We start from the raw sequence: 26,671 nt of genomic DNA, 5'->3' as shown, positions 1-26,671 counted from the left end.
GTTGTGCAAGGGATTTTTTGACATAAAATTAAAATTCATAAAGAAAAAAACACGAATGAAAAGTGCTCGCGATAATATTATAAACGTGCATTTTACAACTTATGTGAATAATATTTTTAAATAGATCCATCGGAATCAATCATTTTGTAATTATTTAGTTGGAGATGACAAGACTCCAAGCGCACGCATAATAATAACTACTTTTATATTTACAATAATTCTACTTACACGATGAAACATAGTAATTTTTATGAAATGATAAAAGAGTTACGACACACACTAAGGACACTAAGGCATGCTTGACGATGATTCCGAGCTTCTGAGATACGCATAATTTTCAAGATAGATAATTCTAATATGACAAAGCGTATCCTTGAATTATACCTGTAATCAATGTAATTTCACATTTCCGCTTTATTATTGTTTCATTTCGTTTTTAATGTTGCTCTCTTTACATTTTATTAAATTTTTAACTTCAAAATTTTTTCTAGACTTTATTTTATGTAGATTTATTTTAACTTGTTGAATGTTTTTAAACAACATAAAAATAGTAAAATAGTAAATTATATACAAACAATATAAAAATAAATGTTGAACGCCAATTAAAGAATGATAAAGATGATATTTTTGAAATTGATAGAAATGCCGGTCCAAAGTGTGCGCGAGATTTGGGATGTTCTGCGAAGGACACGATAGGTATAACGAATAAGAATCTTCTTCTTTAGAGAAGCAATTTCTACTGCTTCGCAACTAGTGAAATGTTTGACCTCGATCGTCTTACCAGAAAGTTGTATCGGAAGCTAATACGATTTATGTCTGTGCAAATGCGACCGAAATAGTCGCATTAACGAATAAAAAGGAGGTTTCTAATGCACTCTTTCCTATGTCATCCTAGATTTCTCACTGTATATTGTTTTTACAAATGGATATAAGAAGATGCGAGAGATTGATACAAGTATTAACCCATTGGCCGACTGATCATCTTCTTCTTCTTTACTTATCAGTTTTTCTTGTCATCATTAAGTTTTTTCATTACTTGCAACTTTATAATTGTTATATTTAAACATCTATACATCTCTATCTATTATATATATATATATATATATATATATATATATATATATATATACATATTACACACATATAATATACATAAAAAATTTTATATATATATATAAAATAATAAGTAGAATTATTTTATATATACGGGAAAATTTTATAAATATGAAAGTGTGTTGACGTGAAAGTGGTGGCAATGGATTTTTTACTCATCTCATCTGACATCTGTCTTTCTCTTTCTCTTTCCTTTTTTATATATATACACATATATATAAAATTTCACCATTTTTTTTTAATACATTAAGAATTATGATATTTTTCCTATTGCGTATATTTGAAGTTTCCTTTTGCACAACTGCATATTCTGAATATTATATATATATATATATATATATATATATATATATATATATATATACACACACACACTTATTCGTCGATATACAGAGACAGGTTTTGGAAGTTGATTCACTGATGTAGAAGGGAGCTATATTTGAACGAATTCGTGACATGTGTGTATGTGTACGCATATTCTGTCCAACACATAAGAACGAAGATTTTTTTTTCTTCCATATGTTCTTCATGTATTCTATTCAGCCTTAAGTTTCTTCGCAGATTTTCCTCTACGATAAGCAGTCCTATAAAAGTCAGAGAAGAGCACGATAAAGATCAACGAGTGAAGTAGAAGAAGACCCGCTACCAGTTTCGGATAACCGCAGTCAAAAATGAAGGCCTGCGCGCTGTGCACGAATACCACGAAGAACTGTACCTGAAAATTAATGCAAATAGCGATATAGCCGGACACCATAAATCATGAACAACTTTGGTGAGTAAAGAAAAAGAATATAATTTATAGCTAATAACGGAAACTTAGAAGTATGGGAATTTTAGCTTCGAATATACAAAACTTATAATTGGCAAGATAATTAACATAAATTTACGTCTTTTTTATATATTATCTTGTACTATCTTGTACTTCTACTTGGTTTAATACTCTTGATTTCGTCATATTTCATAAGCCATATATATATTATATCTTCTATACAAAGATCTTTTTCTCGAGCCTCTTGCACAGTCGTGTTGCGTATTGCGATTAGTTCGCTCAACACGATTGACTTCATCAAGCAATTCGAAGAAAATGCGCCAATATACATTATGTAGCAATAACTGCTCATAAATCCATTGCTTACCACATGTTCGTTCTCTTAACGATCGAGAGGCCGATTCGTGAATGAAACAACAGTAGTACGGGCAAAAACTTTTTAAAGTTTACCTACTGATGTTTCTCATAAATTGTTTTTGAGGGCTTGTACAAAAAAAAGTCCATTCAATAGGGCGAATCATCATACATAAAGTCAGACACTGTTAACCGATTTATAGAAAGTATATATAGATGTATGTGTGTGGCCGAGTTTTCGCGAGCCGATAGCTAAATTTATCGCGTGTTCATTTGGTAAAAACTTGCCATGCTTTATTATCGAGATATACTTTCGGTATATCAATCTATTCTAATCCGTTCTTCTGCTTAAAGTATATAAAACAATTGCGAACGAATGATTATATTTCATGAGCAAATGCTACTTCTAAGAAACTTATATTTTGAACATTTTAATAGTTTCATTAATTAAAAAAATATGTTAGAAGATGTTGTTAATTAAATTAAATCAAAGATATAGCCAGAAAATAAATATAATTAGGATATAATCAGAATTAACTGAGAAAATTATTTTCATATCGTGATAATTTGATATTTGCATTTGCATCTTATGAAATGCGTGTAGGATTTTTTGAATTGTAACTTTTGTAAAGCTCTTTCATTTCTGTTCGTATTTAAATGTCAAATGCCTCATTTGATTATTATCAATTCGAGAGAAAAGATCTCTTTGTTGTAATAATCTAATATTTAATCAGGAACAAAAATATGCGAGATCATTTAATTTCAACTGATATTGAAGTAACTTATATCATTATAAAATTTTCTATAATTTATGTACATATTAGTATATCGTGCAATATATAAATTAACATTTACAATTGATATTTCGTACGTGTAGAATCTCTTAGATAAAACTTGCTAAAACCTCTTCTTTCATTTTTACTTACTTAAATGTCAGGCATCTTGCTATTAAATTTATTTATTAAGAAGGTTGTGAAAATATTTTCTATTACTGTAATCTAATCTTTAATTCTTTATGAGATTGACTTTAAAATGTTGCAAATAAAAGTGCTCATTAATTATTAAATAATAATTAAATCATATGTATATGTTTCTATTATATCTCTCGAATTTCTTCTTATCATCGAATATTTTTCAATTACTATTTACTTGAACAATTACATACTTTTTCAAGTTCTCTATAGTCGCAATAATTGATTTAGCAATTACCGTCCGTAATAAAACACACCCGTGCTATTTATCTACCATTCGATTTAATTTCGTCATCGATGAAATTCTTTTTTACAAATGGTGGCTGGTTATATCCTTATCTATCCGTACGTTTTTTCGCGAGATGGAACTTCTCGGGGGTGGGGAAAAAGGCGAACAGAAGCGAATACACCTGTGCCTATACCTGGCATGTAGCGGATCGAGGGTCTTGCGAGGTAAGCCGGGATAAGTAAGTATTTAGGTGAGGCTTCATAGGTATGCAGCCGGTTCGCGGTACCTTTCGCGATATGCTGCCGGTTGCAGCGACGACGTTGACAACGATGACGACGACGACGACAATGACAACGACAACGCGGCGGTGATGATGATGATGGTGTCGGGGTAGGGCAATGGTGGTGGTACAAGACAGTGTGCCACAGTACGACATATCGGAATGCCAAATTGTTGCGCCACCGCCAGCGTGGTTGGCCGGGTCCGATGGCCGGCTTTAAAGCGAGGTCTAGTCAAGTCGAATTGCCCAACGCGCGTTGTACTTTTCACTTTCCCTCACCCCTACCTTTCATGTGCACATACGACGTATGAAATTTTGCCTGGGTAGAGACCGACTAATCTCTAACGAGCACGAATGTATAGGCCGATGGCCCAGAATCCGCGAACGCGATGGCGAGTTCGTTCGAGCAACGTATTATATATCCGGCGAGAGAGGGGAAGGTGTCGCGAAGGCGTTTATACCTTGTCAAAAATTTGTCCTCTTCCCAGTATTAAAATCAATCTTAGGTATTTCATATTTCTCGATTTGAAAAGATATCGTCGATGGGAACGAATCAATTTTGCCATGATGTGCAAAAGCTTGAGAATATTAAAAGAATCTTCTTAAGTCATGAATATATCTCTATTAAATATGGGCGGAGAGAGAAAAAAAAGGCAGAGATAGATACTTGAGAAAATATACTCCCTGTATGTTTTGAGAGTGTATCGGTACAGTAAAAAAATTTTAGCAGTGTTGAACTTGATTTAACGGATTAACGAATAAAAAAGGAATTATAATAAAATCTTAATAGTCTTACGTCGTTTCCATACGTTTATAATCAGAATCACATTTTTTGTTTAAAAATACGTTACATTCATGAATATGCTATTTTCGTACAATTTATTTTAATTTTACGCAAAAAACATGTCTCGTTATAAGTTTTTTGTAAATGCAAATTGTAAATGCAAATTCGAGTATAGTATTCATTAGAATTTTTGTACGAATTTAATGTCCCGAAACGATTGATTTAAAATCGCTACGATTATTGTAACGGAAAACGCCGAATGTTGCGAGACCAGTTTTGGATCCTAAACCGCAACCAGTAAAGTGGCACGCAAAAAAAACGGGCAATGAAAAGTACGTTCTATCGTAGACTTTAGTTACTGGCGCGAAGCGAGGACAATTTTAGACAGTTACTAAAATTTCCTATTTTTTCTCTTTCTCTTTGTTTAAAAAAAGAACGTTACTTTTATTAAAATAATCATACATTTATTTCTTTTTATATTATTCCGGAATTAATATTCATTAATTTTTATTTAAAAAACCGTTGATTTTAACATTCTTAGCGATGAAAAAGGCAGGTATTGTATTGACAAGCGGACTTACAGGAGAAAAGCAAATACGCTACGTGTCTTAACGGACAATTAGCATATTTTGCGTGTTACCGATGCACACCCTTTAAATCTTTAAGGCAACGGGTCAGTAGTGCTTCTATCCGTTCACTTTCAACGACTCGAATTATTATCGCGAAACTTGTGTTGAGCAAGAAGAAGGTATCACGAATCGGTTTGATTCATTGAGAAAATCGCTTAATACCGTACAACAATCGCATTTGAAATATTGAATCATGTGTGCATTTTTACTATATCATACTCGCCCAGAATTTCGCTCAGCATTCTTGTGTTTGTAAATCACCGATAGGCATTAAATCGAATTGTACATTGTAAATTATACATTGCATACACTGTGCTTGAAAGGGAGAGGAAAAATCTATCCCCGGAGAACGCATAATAAGATTCATTTATGGTAACAGTGACTGAGAGCTCTGAAGAAACCATTTTTTAAACAAATAACTTATTTATGAAATATATAATTTATGTATTAAACATGATCTATAATTCGGAAGTTTATTTCTTCTATAATTTTATACTGCGTTTTTAATTATATAATTACAGATAAAAATTTTTGCATTGTTGTTAATTTTATGATTTTAAATTCTACCTTAATATGCCACTTAAAAAATATTACATGTATTTCGACTTGATTTAATTTTAATTCCGTTTTTGAAACAACATATGAACATTTACAAAAGAATGTGTAATTTAATTAGATTCGCTTACTTACCAGTTGTACTGTGGTCAAGTGCTTCTTCCACCATAAGTACTTTTGATATTCCGGGCCCATGGCTGCTAACATGTAATACGCATACATGATCACATGTACTGCGTTATTAATAAGATTACCCAAAGTACCATGACCGCCCGCGATAAATTTCACACATATCCACGTCTCTAGAGGTGTGAGAGAATGATGATACAAATGCAGGAATGTCACCTGGCTGTCCTTCTTGCGTAATACGAAGAATATCTGAAATTTCAACGAGTAACGTTACGACATTTTCTGAGGTCATAATTTCCTGTTATTCAGCTTAGGTCTAGATTCGCTGACTCACGTTTTAAATAGATAGAAAATAATTGATTGTTAAACTATGTAAAATTCAGTTCCGATAGGAATGAGTTTAAGGAATTGCTTTTCTTTAGACTACATTGTCATAAATTATGAAAATATATCTTCGTATTATATCATATATTTATATATACATATATTTCAAGTCATATTTTTCAACATGAAAAAATAAATAAAAAATTATTAATTATTTAATATAAATAATCTAATCATATTTAATATAATTATTTAATATAAAGTATATTTATAGTGGATAATATTTTTCACTGTTGTAATAATTTGGCAAATTAAGCTCTTATACCGTATATCTTTTCGAAAATATCTTAATAGTGGCAACATACATCGTTATTAAAATTGAGCAATGAACAATAAAAGAATCTGTTTTGCGATGATTCCTATGTTCGGTTGGGTTTCGTACGCATGCTGTTGAAAGACTAACAGGCACTTTCTCTCTTGCAAGGGTAGATAGGTAAGCTAACATCCACTTCGCGAATTGTTGGTTCCTTCGGTCAGAGTCTAACAAATCAGCGATCGCCTGATTAAATCTTATCTGCTCCTTTTATCCGCCAGCATGATTGCGTGCTCGACAAGTAATTCGGTGCTGCCCGCGCAGCTCGCTCGCGCTAATGGAAACGATTGCTTAAGGGTTATTGCATCGAGAGAAGGGATATACGAGCATATATGTACGTGATTATCCGATTTTCGTGAAATAAGCTAACCATATATACTTCGCCTCTTTCTTTACTCAGGATCTATATTTCTTATGCATATACATATCTGTCGCAAGTACAGGGTTCACTAGATCGTGTGTGATGAAATAAAAAATAGGTAATAATTTTTTTTTTAATCGATAGCATAATTTGATAGAGAAAAAGAGAAAAAGAAAAAACGAAAGAGAGAGAGAGAGAAAGAGAGAGAAATTTTGCAAAAAAATAAATTTTGAAAGTGCAAATAGATAATAGAGTCTTTTTCTTTTAGTTTGTACATTTATAATTTATAACTAATAATTATTAATTATAATTTATAATTTAATATAATTTGGATTTATATAATTTTCTTGTTCATTAAAATGTCAAATAATGAAGTTTGTAAATTGTTTAAAAAATTGATCATGTGACGACATTTTCATTAAAAATAATGTGAATAACACAGTATATAAAAATATTATTGAATATATAACGTGATATATTGAATATTTTTGTTTCTGTCCGAAGTGAATAAGTTGGAGTATAGATCTCTAGTTTATGTCATAAAGATACATTTATAATTGCATGTTATTCATTTTTTATTTATTATAAAGAAAAAGTACTGTTTTAAGATATATACTAAAAATATTTTATTAATAGATATATTCTAAATCTAGAAAGTGCGTCTCGATACGATAATTTTGTTTCTTGTTTTAACGTTTTGAATGTAACACCATTTCAAAGGAAATTATCAAATGTTTATATGACTTTTTGCGCGTGATTCTTATCATTTAAAAATCTACGTAATACTTTCTTCATATTGTGTTTATTTTAATATATTATAACATTTTGTTTAATCGTACCTGATTATATATTGATTTTATTAATAATATACATCTATATATATATATATATATTTTTTAATTTTGTTAGTTTGTTTTTAATTTTTTCTTAAAGTCCAAAGAAATTTCTCTTTAAATTTGCTGATTTGACCTTTTAATTATTATTATTATTATATATGTCACACGAATGTATGAAAGTGAGTCATACCGTGTCAGCGAATTCCGTAAATTTGCTGATGAAGTACCACCAACAGAGGTTTGCCATCCTCAGAGCGGATGGATTGTGGGAATAGTCAACCGGTTGACACTTGTAACTGTAGTCAAGTAACCATCCGGACATCAAGTGCTATAAAAAAACAAAAAACATCTAATTAGATGTCACTCAATATCAATTAGTTCCAATAAAACAATTTTGATTCTTTAGTGACCTCATAGGTCAATTAAAAATAATTGATGTCTCAATTCATTCATTTCGATATTTATAAGAACTGTTTACGTATAAGAACTTCAACATAAGTTGATGAAATATAATTTTGTATACTATCGGTTTGAGCAAACATTTGTTGTATTTCACCATATTGGATCGCGCAAAACAGAGAGTTAGTATAATTCTACTTTCTATAAATAATAAAATTAAATATGCCTTGCAGAATCAGTATAATTGAAAAATAATAATGTAATAAAATTTATTATTTTAGATTAAATAGATATATTTTATAAAAAATACTAAAAAAAATTCTTTATATTCTCTTTAGACAGATATATGTAATCGCTACATTTAATTGCTAATTGCGTTCTGAGTAAATATATTATTATTTCATTGATTTGTGTGTGTTGTTCTAGATTCAGTTATAAATGTTTATCGTGAAGATTGCACATTATTAGCTTTCATATAGTAAGTGACTAAGCATAAAATAGTTTCAGGAGAAACTATGTGTTTTAAGGCCGACATGTTCCGTTTCGCATATTTTTGCATATTTTATCTGCTTAACATTTGCATAATAAATCTATTTTTCTCCTACATAAATACATTTTTCTCCTACTGATATGTATCTTCTTTTTTATAATAACTTTTTATTTAGTTTATTATATTTTGTTATTTTAAACGGTTTAAGCAATATGCGTGAGAAAATTTTACGAAATATTTGATGAGAAAAAAAATTTTTTTTAAATATTTTTATTTTTAGAAAGTATATAAATATATAAAATTTATAATTTATATATTTATATAAAATAAACAGTTTTATTCTAAAACTGTTTATGTAAGCCTCATGTAATCTTGACAATGACTCACGTGTATTATTTTACTTAGTAAATAATATAAAAAGAATAGTTGTTAAAAGATTATAAGTGTCGAATAAACTAAAATTTACATAGCTGAACGAATAGAAATATCTTGAAAAGTTATTCCATCTCGTACATAAAAAGCTATTCCGATTGACTCTCTAACAGAAACGGCAGTTACTGCGGTTACTTGCTTCTGTAAAATAAACTTTCGCGTAGTTGCAACCGTTTATTATCCATTCTATTGCGCATGAAAAATCGTCTCTTGTTGTTTCTTGTTCTTCCACACGAAATTTTACTTTGTATTTTCGTGCACCGTGGGAGTAGTGAATGAGGTTTAGCACTTTAAAGTCGAAAAGGAAAGCACTGGAAAGTCGAAAACCGGACGTCTCGTTGCTAACGAAATGCGTACGAGTGCATAAACCGATTAAGCAACATTGTAGTCGCTATGAAATACTATACCTCTTTATGCATATTTCTTGTCACCTTTGAGATCGATATATAGATGATACGAAAAGAAAGAACATTTTCAAATATTGTAATATTAATATGTAATATTAATATGCGTACGTATATATTTTGCATTTACTACAAATACAATAGTTAAATAAAATGTTAAGTACAATTTTAACAAAAAGTATTTAGTGCTGTCGACGTAAAAATTTACACGAAATTTTGTGAATATTTATATATTTTAAGTCTTTTTATCTCTAAGGATTGCAATAAAAATGCATGCAATTAATAATTCATGTAAAATTGCATTGTATCGATATGTGAAATTTGCGAAAATATTAAAAAGATAAGAGCCATATTTCTATTATATTTACAGAAGAAATCTGTTAAAATATGTTAGCTAAAAATATGATAATAAAAATGATATAACTACAAAATATAAATTAGTTCCTGATTAATATCTTTCCATTTGAGAAATAGACGATTAATAAATGGGGAAAGACAAGAGAGTTGCGAAATTAATATTTTAATTACATTATTACAAAGCGGATGCTTCGTATTTGATAACCTTGTTCAGAACAAGGTTGCTAAATAAAGATATTGACCACGCCTAGTTATGCGGTAATCAGTAGGTCAAGGTTACTATCAAAGAAGGAGAAATGTAATCTCTGTTTCTAAAATTGTAAATTCTTTATTGAGCAATTTTACCACTAAATTTACGAGCAGAACTTTTAATGCGCTATATCCAATTAATAGCTTACGAGAAAATGAAATTTTTCAAAATTTATAAGGAATATAATTTCTTATTTCTATGTTTACATTATTGGAAATTTCAAAATGTTGAAATTATTATAGTTACACATAATAGTTACATTTTTTAAATATATTTCTCGAATCCGAAATAAATGCGCGAATTGGAAATGATATTGATTGGAGAGACTGTATATCTGTATTAAAAATTTTTATCAGAAATTTAAAATTTTCTTAATTAATTGAAATTTACAACTTTTGATTTAAAATTTTAGTTGTTATTAGAATTTTTATTGAAACTTCGCTTTGAAATTATAATAAGCTTATACTGCTGTCTGTTTGAAATCAAATTAAATATATAAACTCTCGAGGAATGAATGGAACTCAGTTAAAATATGTTTAATAATTTCTATTTATGATGAGTTTTTTTAATAATTCTTAAATACTCATTTGTTCTTATTGATTTATGCATACTTTAAAAATTTATTTTAAAAGATTATATAATTTCTTACAATAATAAGTGCATTTTTATGGAAATATTAATATTGATAACATTAAGAAAATGAATGTATAATCTTTCATATTTATAATTATTATCGTTTTTAATATCTATGATTATTAATTTAGAAAATCTATAATTTATGTGCTTTAAAAATCATTGTATTAAACTATATTAAATATTATTATGAAAGAAAATAAAACTTTTAACGATTAAAATTAATTAAGATCATTAAATCTAATTCAAAATAATTGAAAAATTGATTAAAATATAAATTTTCTTATATAATTTGTTTTTTAATTTATTGTTTTTAAAACATGGTAGAATCAAAGAGTCAAATTTTATATTTTATTTTTTAAATCTTGCTCTTCATTTCTTATTCATTTTCGCTTAGTGAAAATTAATTGAGAATATTGTACAAAATTTATATTCCTGTCTCTGGTCATTTGACTCGTTTCATTTTGATTAATTCACGTTTTTTTCTGATCTGGTCACCACATTATTTTTTAGCGAATTTTGAGCGTACAGTGATTTATGTGAGCGTCGCGATAATAGTGATATAAGTCGCTTATTTATTGTACGTATTACGATTGATTAAATACTGTACAACATATCTAATTAAGATCGGATGACGTTTAATTACAATACGTAATTATAATACGTATCTTATGGGAATTATCGCATTTGGTTGTCGCGTGTTACATAGACTTTTCGCGCAGCATAATTGAAGTTCTAGGTCGAAGTTTCTTTCTCGATCTCTCTCTTTCTCTCTTTGTCAATGATTACGCGATTATTCAGCATCTCCTTTCACCGTCACACTTTATTAACCGTAGCAATCTTGCGAATTCGTATACTGTTCGCTTCGATTCATCGTCATCTCCGCGACTAGCGATTCAATCCTTTTCGATCTCGCGAATACGTACTATACCGATGGCATACTTATATCGTGACCTATATAACGAGGCAGAAGTTGCTTGACTGGCTTCGATTGCCGAGTCTTTAGATCCTGACGGATCGTTAGCGTTCGTGAACTTTGTGCGTCGTGTATGTGTTTTCCTGTATAGCAAGGATCTAATGATGGCTATAAGAAGACGTGAATGTCAAGGGTGACTTGGACAAGGTCATATCGAGCTCTCTCTTTCTCTCTCTTTTTTAGTCACTCGCATGCACGTACTCTCTCCTTTTCTTCTTATCTTTTGTTATTCTCTTCCTCGTGAACATATTTTTCCGCCTAAAGGTAGTATGATCACAAATTATACGATTTCTAGCTCGTGTGCCTCTTTATCGAGATTCTACTTTCATGATTCTCTCAATAATCAGTTTGTATTAGTTTACCTAATAACTTAATTGTATCTTCTTCAACATTTTTTTACGTACAATACATATATTTTGCTTTATATATTTATTTAAAAATTTTCAATTTTTTAAAACGTTAAAGCGTAAATAAAAAAAATCTTTGTTAGTCTCTTAATAGTATCTATTTTCGATTTTTAACATTGCAAGATATTTAATTTTTTATGTAAAATATATAGATTTTGAATCATATAAGATATTTAAAAAATTTTATCGGGATTATTAATATTATAGATTTTTTAGATGAGACTAAATATGTCATTTTTTGAATTTATTATACATTTATTATTATTTGGAAACAACACATACATATGTTGGTTTTATATTGATGAGGAATCATAAATTTATTTTACTTTCTTAAAAAGATGAAATTAATGTTATCATATCCTCGATTAATCATAATAGAAAGTTATAAAAAATTCAATTACCTCGTACATCATTCCTAGTGAGAAGACAACTTGAAATGCGTTGTACGCTACCAGGACATTTCTGAGTTTATACGGCTTTCTGTTGGCCATCATACGCGGGCCGAATATGACAACGCCATACATATAAAGGAGTACAATGAGAACTGTTGGTACAGGCGAGTCCATCAGTGGCCAGTCACCGACACGAGGATCCGAGATTGTCGCGAGAATTTCCGTGTATTGATCTAAGGCCATCTTAACCAAGCCCTGGGCGCCTACGAAGGTTCTGTTTGAGTCCGTCATCTCGAGAATGAGCTCCGGCTCCCTTTCCGCTACTAACTCCGCTGCCGCCGATGCCATTTCTAGAAAAAAGATTATGAAAACTGATTGTTAAAAATAAACTTTATTTAATTAAATTTAAATTTAATTAAATTTAAAATTTAAATTTAAAATTTAATTAAATTTAAGTAATAAACTTTATTTAATTAAATTTAAAAATAAACTTTATTTAATTAAATTTAAATTTTATTGATTGTTAAAAATAAACTTTATTTAATTAAATTTTAATTTTAATTTTAATTTTTCCCAAAATTTCACATTACTCATCAAATCATAATTTTTAAATATAATCAGAAATTTTATAAAAATTATTATGTTAAATAATTTCAGAATATTTTGATTTATAATACATAGAGTAAATAATATGTGCAATATGTGCGCAAAATGCTGATTTATCAGATTGAGTGACGAGGGAAAAATACTTTAATTTGTGAATGATACAGATGCAAACGCGAGAGAAATATATTTTTTTTCCGAATATTATTAAGACATATATGCTAAAATCATCAATATTTTTTACAAAGAATGTGAAAGAACAATAAACCATTTCTTTAATGATAGAAGGATAATAAAGATTTGTAAATTTTCAATTCTCTGCATATCATTAATAAATATTGGCTTGATTCGATTCATTGTCGGATATATGTATTTGCGTAGGTTGCGCTTAGTTGCGCTCTGAGCTACAATCAGATTCATTTGAATTGATTGTTTGAATCAGATTTCGATATTTGCAATTTTTATTGAGTAAGGCATTCAATTTTATCAGATCATCTACAGTTAATATCTCTGATCGAGCAAATCGTACACTTTATAAATTATTAAAAAAATTGAATAAATTGAAATTTGTTAGAAGTAAAAAAAATTGTTATTTTTGATGTAAAATAATGAATTCTGAAATGAAAAATTAATAAAATATTTTTAAAAGAAAAAAACATTTTCATAAAAAAATAAATATTAATTTTTAAATAAATTAAATTTTATTATATGTGTGTTTTAGTTTAAATTAAAATTATTAATATTCTAATAAATTTTAATTTTATTTAAGAAAATTAATATTTATTTATTTATTTTTTTCACGAATATGTCTTCTTTCTATGCATATACATTTATTGTGCATCATGGACTGACTAAATTGCATTCTCTCAAACGATGCAATTTCGCAATCGAGATTCGCGAATAATTCTTTCCGCTCACGTTGATGCGCAATTATACATATAATCCTAACCATCGATCGAAGCGAATCTAGCCTGTATGAACGCAATGGCTTAGGGAATTCGTCGAGGACATCATTAAGAATTCTCGCGTTATCGCGAAGTCATCATGCCACGCTTTCGCTGTGACTTTATGTACGGATGTCAACCGGTCTCCTTTCCTTCCCTCCCTCTTTAGTTTTTATCGTCTCCATTAATCACCTCGTATTTTTTCTTTGTCTTGTTTTGCACACGAATAAATCACTGTATCTTTGTCCCTATGAGCGAGTGCAATGATGTCAGGATTGCGAATACAAATATTATATATATACAATAATAAATATTTAATTCGTTGGAAATATAGAAATAATTAATTTACATTAAAAATATATATTTTTTAAATACAGAAATAATTAATTTACATTAAAAGTATATATTTTTAATCTAAATTAATTATTTCTGTATTTTTAACGAACTAAATATTTATCTAATGTACATATTTTATAATTACATTCCACACGTGAATCTGCAATATATGAAGATAAGAAGATAAAAAAATCAATAACATAAAAAGAATAAATTTTTTCCGAATATCATCGCTACATCTTTCTTCATATTTTTTATTATATATACATACATAATCGTGTTTATGAATATTTGACCTTTTCCGATAAGTTTTTTGCGTAATTGCAGGATAATCATGTTGTGCATAATAATTGAGGATGTGCGTCGCATGTTCAGCACTCTGTCGCTGCCATGTCACGTAATGCACTTTTCGAGATTTAGAGCTTGTTGTTATTATTCGTAAATGTTTAGCAAATTATTAGTCGTAAATGTTGCCGATGAACAGCACTAATTCACGAATAACACTTTCTCGTCATTCATCGCGAAAAAAGTTTATATCTTACCGTGCATCAATACCGTTTTACCGTATGGTCATTAGATTACATTCCCGTAGACGATTTGTATTAGATTATTATACATGAGTCGTGCGAATTTTCGCGCATGACAACCAATTTGTATAACGCGACAAAGGAGACAGTCTGTTCTCGTAAGAGATCGTAATCGCCTAAATCATTTTCGCAATCGATTTTCACTTCCGCGCTCGATTTAGGGAACTCCATGTAATCATCTTTCGGAGACTCTCGCTGATTTTTTTCCCACTTCGTCATGTTGGGTGACATCGACTAATCGAATGGAATGGAATCGCGAGAATAGCGCGACTGCGTCTTCGTGATTCGTAACAGTCGATTGCTTATGATTTCCGTATTTATGATGTAACTCGGATACTTTCGGCGGACATGCGAATTAAGTATTGCAATTTTTTGAAGACACAGTTTAGAGAAAATTGCACGAGGGAGAAAAGATCGTAACTACGATAGTCTCACAATTTGATTACTCATGGTTTCCGTAATCGTGATGCAACTGCAAAATGCATTGAATCCTTTGAAAAACGTTTTCGTGTATATGTAAGAAATTTATTGTACATATTCTAAAATTATCTCGATTTAATATTTAAAATTTGTTTAAAAAACCAAGTTCCAGAAAATATACATCTGATAAATTAAAACGATACTTTCCCGAACTTTTGTGTTATCTTCAATTATGTATCATCTCATTGTTTTAAAAAGAATAATTCCTTGGGATAATCGCTTGTGCGATTAACATTAAATCATTAGTAAATTATATCAAGGATTTCAAATAACAAGTGATTAGAGAAACGATTATTTCAAGGATTTTTCCTAAATAAGTCACACAATCATATCCAATTATACGAACAGGGAATACATTGTTTATTGTAACATCTTTATCTATGCGTGTGGTTATCGAAATACGCTTATAAATTAATACGTGTTTTAAAATGGACACGGGGGATGAACAAGTGGCAAGTAGACCAGAAAAATAAACGAGCCGCGATTCGATCATCGCCTCAGTGGCCTGTGCGGTGTTCTAAGGCTAGCGGAGAGTTTTTGCGTTTGCGTAATTGAAATTGCAATGCCCGGACTGCGAAAACTGGAGTAACGGCTATACGCGACTGAAGGTTGCCCAATGTCGTTACGTGGCCCTTCACCTTTTTACGCCATACAATGGTCAGTTTTTATCATCGGTTTTTATCTTTTACATAGCGCGCGCGCGTACATATATATGTACATGATGTGGGTGTCAAAACGGAAAGACATCGGTCATTTGCACTCTCGAGCAACCTTCGTTACATTCCGCAACGAATGAACCTCCGATTTTGCATAACCGGATGCCCGGTTATTTAAACACAATCATGTCATGTCAGCGATGTCAATATTGTTTATGATTAGGATTACGCAAAAATACATTGCACTGTTTACCGAGAGAATCTAGGTTAACGATCTAAGTTTCTACAAATATTTCTTACGTTGTTTAAGTGAAAGTATTATACACGTGGATTTTTCGTTAAATTTTAAAATAAAAATTTATTGAATTTTTATTCATTTTATTGATTTTATTTTCGTTGCGCTTTTGTATCAGATGAGAATTCGCAAATACGTTCAATATTTTTTAATCTTTAGAGTAAGAAAAATTAGTTTGTCTATATCAATTATATTATGCGTTATTGAGAACGAAAAATCTGTTTTCAATCATGAAAATAGATATTTTTCTCTTACGAGAAATAAAATTTTGAAAGAAAGGAAGAAAATCATATCTCTTAAATATATTTATATATATGAGAGGAAACGAGATGTCTTTGTGTGTGTGTATGTGTGTATGTATGCACAGGGTGTCCTAGACCACCCGTACACTTTTAAATTGAAAATAAATGGCTTTTATCAAAAATTGCGAACAATTTTGAAGTAAATCGGGTACGCTTTATCAGATGGTGATATTTTCAACTTTTGATTCCGACCAGAAATACGCCATCCGGATCGGAAGTTAAATTTTTTTAGGGGAATATAGGGAATATACTTTTTATTACAGATTCGAATTGTATGTGAAAAAATAAGAAACTTTTGTGTCAAACGTTTTTTTCTGAAAGTGCCTCTGTCAATCTAAAAATTGATCTTGAAGGTAACTGTGATGAAATAATGAGGGTCAATTTTAAGATTGACAGAGACACTTTTAGAAAAAACGTTTGATACAAAAGTCTCTTATTTTTTCATGTACAATTCGAATCTCTAATAAAAAGTATCATGTTCCCCTAAAAAAATTCAACTTCCGATCCAGATGACGTATTTCTGGTCGGAATCAAAAATTGAAAATATCACCATTTGATAGAGCGTACCCGATGTATTTCAAAATTGTTCGCGATTTTTGATAAAAGCCATTTATTTTCATTTTGAAAGGGGTGTACCGATGGTCTGGGATACCGTGTATATATATTTGTACATAATTTAAAATATATATCTTTGGATCATATATCCTTTAACACCTGTCATTTTACTTTAAGATATCACTATAATATGTTAAACGTTAAATTTATCTATTGGGGAGAGCGGTGGATTAATTCGGCAAGGTTAATAGTGGCACGTTTTATATGAAGAATCCTGATTCACGTCTCATCTCTCGGTACATCGTTCAGACGGCGCGATCCGTAGAGTAAAACGGTACTCGTTACATAGAGAAAGTCTCGCACGACCGCGAAAATACGAAGAAGATGAAATCGGCGAGCAGAGGGAGATGGAAAAAGAGAGAAATGCCGTGTAGCCAGTGTCAGCGAGTTCTCTCTCAATGAGAGAGGATTCCGATGATGTGATGGTAACATCCGTGCGGCGGGATGGCTCTTTGAGTTTAGTGGGTAAGTGGGTCGTCTCGACCGTTTAATTGCAGGTCGGCCTCTGCCGGGATCGGCCGTATAACGTGAGACATTTGTCATGCCAGGAGAGGTGACTCTTCTTCCTTTTATTCTCTTCTTCCTCGATCTCTTCTTCCGCTTCGCACTTTCTCGAATGCGACTACTCTCTTCCCTTTCGCGCGCATTTCTTGTTACTTTCTGATCTCGTGCTACTAATCGTCTCCAATCAAAACTTTAACGCGTATGTCAATCACTTTTGCTCAGCATTATCGAGATTGTTTTGATCTTTCCGTGACATTTCGCCTAAAAAGAATAGAGAGTATTCATTCTAATTTTTGTAATTTAATTCATTATTTTGCAAAAATTTTTTATATTTTTTATATTTTTTATATTTTAATTTTTTATATTTTCAATTCATGTACTTAAACTCTTGGAAATAAAGTTAAAAAGCTATTATTTTTTTAACAAATTCTAACGATATTTATGCATATGTTGAGCATGATGTTCTAATTTTACGAAAGATTTGCAGTGCACTTCTCTTTCTCGTCTCGCTTTCTCGACCGATTAAAAATTTTGCTATGTCAGCTTTCTGTGTATAATAATCGTTTAGCAATATTTTTGACGAGAGTTAATCGATTAAATGGAACTTACTTAACGACATTGATTTATGCAAGAAGAATGCAATTGGTTCGATTGCGACTAGGAAATTAAGAAATTGCGGTTAAGAAATTCCGGTTATATTGACCGGATTACAATTGTGTCAAGAAAGTTATACGTTACATTCATAAATGATAAATTATCAGAAGTAGCATTCACATTAATATAAGTGCGACAAAAGATAAACAACAATTCCATTTTTCGCCGAGTATTTTGTGAACTGATTTTATTATTTCTCTATTATTTTATTTCTTAATATTTTTGCGTGCTTGATAAATATGTATCATCGATTGTATCTATAACATTGCATGTATTTCTTAAGTTCTCTCATCTTATGTATTTCGAACAAGATAAGTGTAATTAAAAAGTAAACAGTTAATTATCTTTTAAAGATTCGAGATATTATAGCTTCATGCAATCGTTTGTTACACTTATTCGAGTTAATTAACTATCGTCGAAACAAAGAAATAGAGCGCAATATTTTGTGTATAATTATTACAGATTTTTATATTGATTTTTAGTTTTTCTTCTTCGCTCATTCTTGTGAAATTTCTCTTTAACAACATATACTCATTGCTATTTGTTCTCGATGTTCTCTTCCTGCATTATTTCTGCCCGCAGCTCGGAAATGTATGTCCTATATCTCAGAACGGGTTCTTTCTGTCGATTTATTCATTATACGTCATCGTGCAATCTTTTGTATATATTAAAAAAACCCGGTATTATTCGCTAATTTCTCCGTGCTACTAGTTTGTTTTTGCGCGATCGAAATCTATCGACTTTTAAAAACGGTTTTCACCGCTCTTAAATGAGAATAACAACGTCATTACTTAGAAATGTCTAAGTAAAAGCGTAGATTTATGATTACATTATCAATTATATGATGGTATAGTACGGATTAGAAAATAGTTGAAATGTACGAAATTAATAAAATTATAATATAATTATATACACAAATGTCAAAGATTAGAATAATGACGGAAATAATTCGAAATAATGATAAGATATAAATGTGCTGCAATTTCTTCTATTCTGATATAATTATAATAATTTTTTAAATCAATAGAAAATTACGTACATTCTCCTCTTTAGATTATTTCTCTCTCAGTTTTCCTAAGTTTCAACATTTCTGTAAAACCACAAAATCCGATCGATTACAATCTTGTTTTTCTTTTATAAATATTACAGATTTTGATTGTGATAGTCGATTTGAAACAATTCAAAGCATTTCGCGCGTTTCTTGCATTTATAATTGAAATTTATTGCTCAATGTGATGGCTTTGTTTAGTTGCTTGACAAAGAATGAGGTATAATTTATAAGTATAACAATTACATCGTGAAACTTTATCTCATCATCATTTTCGTAGTCCCTTCCTTTTTGTCAGCTATTCATCTAGAGTTAGGGCTTTTAGATGAGTTAATTATGAGACGCGCAGTTTTCAATTCGCATTCTAACATTTTATTTCGATTTTCCTTCCAGCCAGCGAATTATTATTATTATGGATTTCACTAAAATGTCGAGTTCTGAATACATTTCTTATTTGGACTAGATTAGACACTAATATAAATCGAGATTATCAACTAATATGCTAAGCGCATAAATTAGAAGATAGTGGTTGAAAGAATGAAGAAGAGGAAAATGTCGTTATTATTAACAACTTGAAAGTAATTGCCGCAATTCTCAAGTGCTTCAATGTCCTCGATTTGGATAAAAGCAATGATACGTTAACGCTCTTTCGAAATTCTGCAATCTCCGTTGGAGAGATCTTAGCCTTGACTAGCGCAAAATATCTTCAGAGTTTTACAGAGACACATATTGTGTCATATGAAATCGTGCGTTAATCTTTAGTGTAAATATGAGATTTATTTCTTTCGTCGCTTCAACACCTTTTGCATGCGATGATCATTCATCTCGGCAGAGAGAACGAAGCTTATATTATTATTTAATCAAATTACTTTATCATTCATCTTTATTCGTCTAAAATTTAATGCTGTAATAAACATTTCAGGGATACTATTAAAATTAATGAACTTGAAAGATGCTTACATAAATTAGCTTAAAACATTTTTTATTGATTTCTTTGTACATTAAAATTAATTTTTTAAAAGTTTTTGTCATAATATTTTATTTAAAAAATATTTATTTGATTTACATACATATAATATCTCTAAAGGAACAAACTAATTTATTAAGAAATTGATTATATTATATATAGAAACATATTATTAGATATAAACATAGATATAAATATATTAGATATAAATAGATATAAATATATTAGATATAATTCAATTATAAAAATTGTACACTGAAAACAAATTTCCATAAATTTCTATAAAAAAAGAAAAAAGATACTTTTTTTTTAAATCGGCCAAGTTGTTTTTACAAAACAAATTGGCATTTATGATGTTTTCGATTGGTAAAACGCATATTTATATTTTATGATTTATCCAAGATTGGAAGATTTTGCGATTCAAATGTATTCATTTAGAATGTAAAAACATTAGAATTCGTTAATAATCGTTTTTTTATGTTTATATTTAATTTATGCTGTACTATTATAAGACAATTCTTATCTTTATAATAAGAAAAAATCTTATTTTTTATATGATTAGATGTAAATATCAAGGTAAATATAGTCTATAAATATTTCGAAAAAGATATGGAAAATGATCATAATCATAGTTATTTAATTACGTATTTGAAAATAATAATTTCAGATAATTAGTTTATTTTTTTTTGTTATTTTGATCTTGCTCACTTTATTCGCTTCATGAAAGATATATTGTTATTAATGGTAATATAATAATGACTAATTCTCGTTTATTAGGATATCATTATTGTTCATTTAAGCAAAGACATAATATAATTATTCAATTATTAAGTATCAATTAAATGATTTGTGTGTGTATATATGATTTGCACACTTAATTTACCATATTCTGTATTATATATAATATTTAATATTATTTATGGATATTTTGTATACTTGTATGAATATTTGTGAATTACATAAAAATTAATTAATATATTTCTTGCTGCTCATTTTGTGAATCTAATTAGATTTGAATACTACAAATTGAGTCAAAGATTTTGTTAAAAAATTCTAGAATTTTTTGCATTACGTGCAACTTATATTTTATTTGATGTCGCTTCAAAAGGGCAGATTTCGTTTTCCTCGGATACGCGAAATCGCGTCGCTATTAAGAAACTGGCTCGAAAACGGTCCAGCGACCTTGTGCCGAATATTACGACGTGTTTCGAGACAGTTGTGTAATGTTACGCATTTCACGTGCCTGGACATACATACGTAGGGGTTACATTATAACAAGTAGTTGCTCATACAAAGCGAATGCACGTTCGTGTACACAGACCAGCGAGAAGATCTTTGCGAGACGAGCCAAATTTTTACAGAGCTCGAGAAAGGATCTTCTTTTCTATCATCTGTCGAAACAACATATATGCAGCATTTATAGTAGGATCAGACACTTTGAGTTAAAACAGCTGCGACATTTCTAATGTATATATTTTTCATCTTAGTTATGAAAAGTGCGCAGCTATTTTAAAGACTGTACATTTACATATTCAAATATTAAACAGACTGATAAATTGCGATCATTTATTTAATGAAATCTTGTTCTTTCTTTCTCTCTCTCTCAATATTCTTGTAGAATCTCTTTAAAGTAAATTTTTTCAGAAAAGCCTACATTTCTTAAACATTTGTATGTGTGTGTGTGTATAGATGCGATCAAATTTGACCCATTTTTTGATAGATACTTTATTAAAATATTATGGCAAAGAGAGAGAGAGAGATAGAGAGAGAGAGAGAGAGAGAGAGAGAGAGAGAGAGAGAGAGAGAGAGAGAGTTAATGTCAAAAATGATGAATGTGACATTTTTTCGAAGAACTTACTGTGATATGAGAATATACATGTGACACGGTGAAATTGTGCAGTTGCGTCGAAGAAAATTTACTTGGTCTACTTTATCAATATGAACAGGATATGATTTAAATAGCGAAGCGATAATTATTTTTGCAATAGTTTATGCGTTAATAAAATAATTGTAATTTTGCATTTTTAACTTTTTGTGTATATTTTCACAAAAATTTACTGAAATTTTTTGACGGAAATATTTGTCATCTCATATTAAAGTAATTGTTTCTATTTTTCGAAATTCATTTTAAAATCGATCGAAATTAACAAAACGTGATATCGATTAATATCCGGGAGAAAACCTTAATGTGCAAAATATATATTCTGACGGGCTAAAATATATTATATAATGAGTTGATGATATTGTCAATATTTAAATGTAGCTTTTGAATATTAATAAGCCTGGCATATAAAATATAAACGATTTAATCGATATTTATTGCATCATCGGTATTACAGTGCATGAAATTATTTTATTCGCTTTTTCGCTTTTTAATCGTTTTTTCTGTATTAAATCTGTAATTATTGATCTGGAATTATTCATCTTGTACTGGTTATATTGCGTTGAGAATAACGTATCTTCTCATAGTCTTACTGTCTGCCGTTATCGCAACACTGTTTTTTTAATTTTTAATATTAAGACTCGAGTCTGTGTGGAGGTTTCAAATTTTAGGAGATTTAGTAAGATTTTTTACTAATGATTATTATATATAATTGTAACGGTTCTTTACTTTTTGCGCAAATTTCTTCTTTTATTTTTTAGTCATTTTCTTATGTTTTGTGTATGTAATTTTTACTAGAGAGAAAGAAACCAAGTTGTCACACAACACACGTTGTGTGACTTCCTATATTCGAGATGCAATTACCATATTTTGAATTATAACACTTCGTGACTGAAGAGATGCAAGTAAGCATTGAAACGTCTCACTTTTAGTTGCTCTCTTAATAAGTGCGACTTATCGACATTTTTCTACTTTTTTGTTTTTTTTAACTGACCTATCATCCGCAGTTTAGCTCGTATTAGGCTGATTACTGTATCTATATTGTTTTTTAACTATAATTAGTTGATTCGTGAAACAGACATAGTAGGATGAATCCTTTATACGACATTAGCGTATTGCTCTACTATTTGATTTGTGGCCAGGTCACGCGTGCGATTTTGGATGTAGGATGCATATATGTGTTAACAACGATATCATATTTTCATTATTTGAGCAAAACATGTAAGATAATGGGAAAAAATTTTTCTGACACAGAATTTGTCTTCCTAGTCCGATATTGATAGTCTCGTATCATTATTTTGTCAAATTTCCTTCATCTTCTCTAATTTTCTAATGTGCAGCATACCTCAAAAGAATTTAAATGATGCACTCGAGGAGATGCGGACTCGTTAGAGATGCGGATTTTTGCAGTATAATTTTTTTCGCACGCGTACGTGCATCGATCCGTTTAAGGAATCGGCCCGATTTCTCGCGGCGGAAATTTGTTTCGGATTGTTCGCTCGCTCGCGTTCCACTCTCCACGGGATTTCCCAAAAACCGCTTACCTTCCGCTCACGGTCCGCCGGATTCGATTGTCGATCAGAAACTGGCCGGGCACTTCACCACTCCTGCTCTCTTGGCTACTTCGAAGTTACCCGAAGTTACCAATCTCTACGATGATTCAACGATGCTGCATCAAACCGAGCGACGCATCAAACGGATCATCGGAGACTCGCTCGTTCGACTTTCGCGCACTTCCCTCGAACCTGGTAAACGCGTCGTCGACCGATGCTACGAACACTGGTGATGGATACCGATCGCGAGGGGATCCCCTTCCGACGAGCAAAGGGTCGCGGAGACTCGGAGGGAGGCTTTCGTCACTCCGTCCACCGATCGCTCATGCGACTTTCCTTTTTCTCGCGGGGTCAAAAAAAAACACCTGTATGCGTGCAGGTAGCTACATATACTCCCACGATCGCATACGCGCGATCAGTGCTGATTCGCGCGGCGCACAATGATTAGTCCTAACAAAGGTCGTGAGGTCGCGCACTAAATTGAAACGCGTGTACGCGCGTGTACAGTGCGGATGTGCGCTTATGGGTCTAACCAGACGATGCTGCGAGAATAGTCTGCGGCACGGTAAGCCCGCGGTTTAAGTATTGGCTAACCCAAGTGGGGTTTAAGCGCGCGTGAGAGCGCAAGGAGGGGCTGCACCGATCGGGGCTCTACCAGGTGATCGTCTGCAAAATCCGCGCTCAGTCAAGGTCGCTTTTCAGGCGGCTGTGTCTGGAGGAGAAGAAAGGTGTTTCTTCTCGATGATGTCTCCGTATCACGGGCGCGACACCCTTCGGTCAAGGTCACATACCATTCGAAACACGCACCTCCGTTGAGAAACCGACGACGTCGAGGCCGATTCTAGAAACGGACTGGTATTCCCCAAAATCTATCGTCATTCATACTGGTTTTTTTTTTCGAAACGATCTTTCATATTTTCTTTTCTCGTAGATACGGTTTCTGGATATGCGATCGCTCTTATGGATTTCAATAGGATGAAAACGGATAAAATGTACATTTGATTAATTTCATTTTTTTGAAAAATTGATGTTACAGTGAAAGTTTGCTCGTATATAATTAATTCTACTTATCTTATAAAAGAGAATATTGAAGTAGTCGCAATTTTTCTAACGTAATTATATTTTTCATTAGTCTTATATATTTATTAATATAATATAAAATATGTTAAAATTAATAAAAGAAGTAAAAAGATATGGTATTTTGTATTATATTTGAAATCGTCAAAATATCAAAGTGCCAATAGTTTTAAATCTATAAGTTAATGAAAATAATAAATAAAGTCTTTCTTAATTAAATTTCGAAAACGAAGAGATTTCAATAAATGTGAAATAAATTCGATTCTAATAAAATTTTCATTTAATTGCTAAAGGTATTGAAATAAAAATATTATTAAAATTATTATTTCCTAGATATTATTGAAATAATTTCGATATTGACAAATACAGTGAAAAATTACGATTTTACTTTTGCAATGCATAACTAACATTTTTATTAGGAAGAAATATATCATCTTGAAAAGAAACGTAAAGAATGTATATTTTCTGCTTCTGTATATTATCTTGTATATTTTCTGCTAATTCTAGGATATTTTATATTTTGCAATTATGTATGTTAATCTAATAATAATCTACACACGATTAATGTATGTACAAACGTATGTTAGTAGACTTGTAAAAGCAAATTATCATAAAAAATAAGATAAAAGGATACAAAAAAATCATACAAAATATTAATATTAATATAAAAATATTATTAATACAAAATATTAATATAAAAATATTAAGTTTTCATAAATAATGATGATATTAGAAAAATCAGAAATAAAAAATATATATTAATAATGCATATTGGCGGTGTAATTATTAGATATTAAATAAGATTTCGCTATACCTTAATATTTTAATTCTAGAGTTCCTATTGATAAAATTATATTTTAGAGATTATTATGAGTGTTATTCCACTCTACAGCGTTTTGTTTTTCAATAATATCTTTCCATGACGTCTTTCTATTTGTTTCTCACAACAGATAGAGAATTATGTTTTTATAACATTTTATTTACATAAGAGTTTTTTTTCAAATTATTATTAATTGTAAGAGAAAAGACATTGGTATTAACAACAAGTAATCCTTATACGGCATGATACATCATTTTCTGCAATATATAATAGAGAGTACTTACAGACAAAAAATTGGTATAAAAAGTATATAAATATTACTTGGTTGTTTTGTTTTCTCTCTCTCACTAATTTATTTATATTCAAATTTATATGAAAAGAGTAATAAATATTACTTGATAGATGTCTGTTCAATATTTTTTATTTATATTCAATTATATATCCGATGATTAATGATTTAACAAATAATGTTTGAAGTCTCTCTTTGTTCATATAATTAATAATTGTATGGCAATATTATGCACTAATCTTATACGACATCTAATTAAAATAATTTATGAAATATGCAAAATTAATATACACATATGTATAAATTGAAAATATAATATACAAATTTTCATATATTAATAATCTAATTCCTTCTTAAATATTGAAAAAATCTATCATGAATCAAATGAAATGTATCCAATATTAGAGATTCTAACTGTTCTTGATTATATAAATTTTGATTAGAATACATTATCTAGTGTATAATTCTTAAGTAGACTTTGTACTGGTTATTCTTAAAATATATAAGAGTTATATGAATCATATATTTGACAGGATGAAGTAATCGACACTGAAACCAGATTTGATTTTTTAAGTGGATTTAAAATGAACTTTGCTTTAAAAGTCAACAGGT

The 26,671-nt window shown here is 30.1% G+C and overlaps 2 protein-coding genes across 2 annotated transcripts in view; one reads left to right on the top strand and one right to left on the bottom strand.

Moving 5' to 3' along the window:
• Positions 1-1,629: 1,629 nt before the first annotated feature.
• Positions 1,630-24,494, bottom strand: LOC105258628 (elongation of very long chain fatty acids protein AAEL008004). The gene is made up of 5 exons (XM_011269988.3): positions 23,865-24,494; positions 12,457-12,797; positions 7,898-8,035; positions 5,820-6,062; positions 1,630-1,828 (listed from the first exon to the last, which is right to left on the bottom strand). The coding sequence occupies exons 2-5, from the start codon at positions 12,793-12,795 to the stop codon at positions 1,649-1,651; spliced, it is 900 nt and encodes a 299-aa protein (XP_011268290.1). The 5' UTR covers positions 12,796-12,797; positions 23,865-24,494; the 3' UTR covers positions 1,630-1,648.
• LOC105258629 (elongation of very long chain fatty acids protein AAEL008004) overlaps positions 1,725-26,671 on the top strand; it is a 55,503-nt gene continuing 30,556 nt past the window's right edge. The window contains exon 1 of the mRNA XM_011269990.3: positions 1,725-1,885. The gene's annotated coding sequence lies outside the window, so the exon portion shown is untranslated. The remainder of the gene's footprint in view (positions 1,886-26,671) is intronic.

This window comes from Camponotus floridanus, unplaced genomic scaffold (assembly GCF_003227725.1).
Source record: "Camponotus floridanus strain SB8 unplaced genomic scaffold, Cflo_v7.5 scaffold40, whole genome shotgun sequence".
In the NCBI taxonomy this organism is placed as follows: domain Eukaryota; kingdom Metazoa; phylum Arthropoda; class Insecta; order Hymenoptera; family Formicidae; genus Camponotus; species Camponotus floridanus.
The sequence above is the reverse complement of the archived record's forward strand: the minus strand, read 5'-3'. Positions and strand labels throughout refer to the sequence as shown.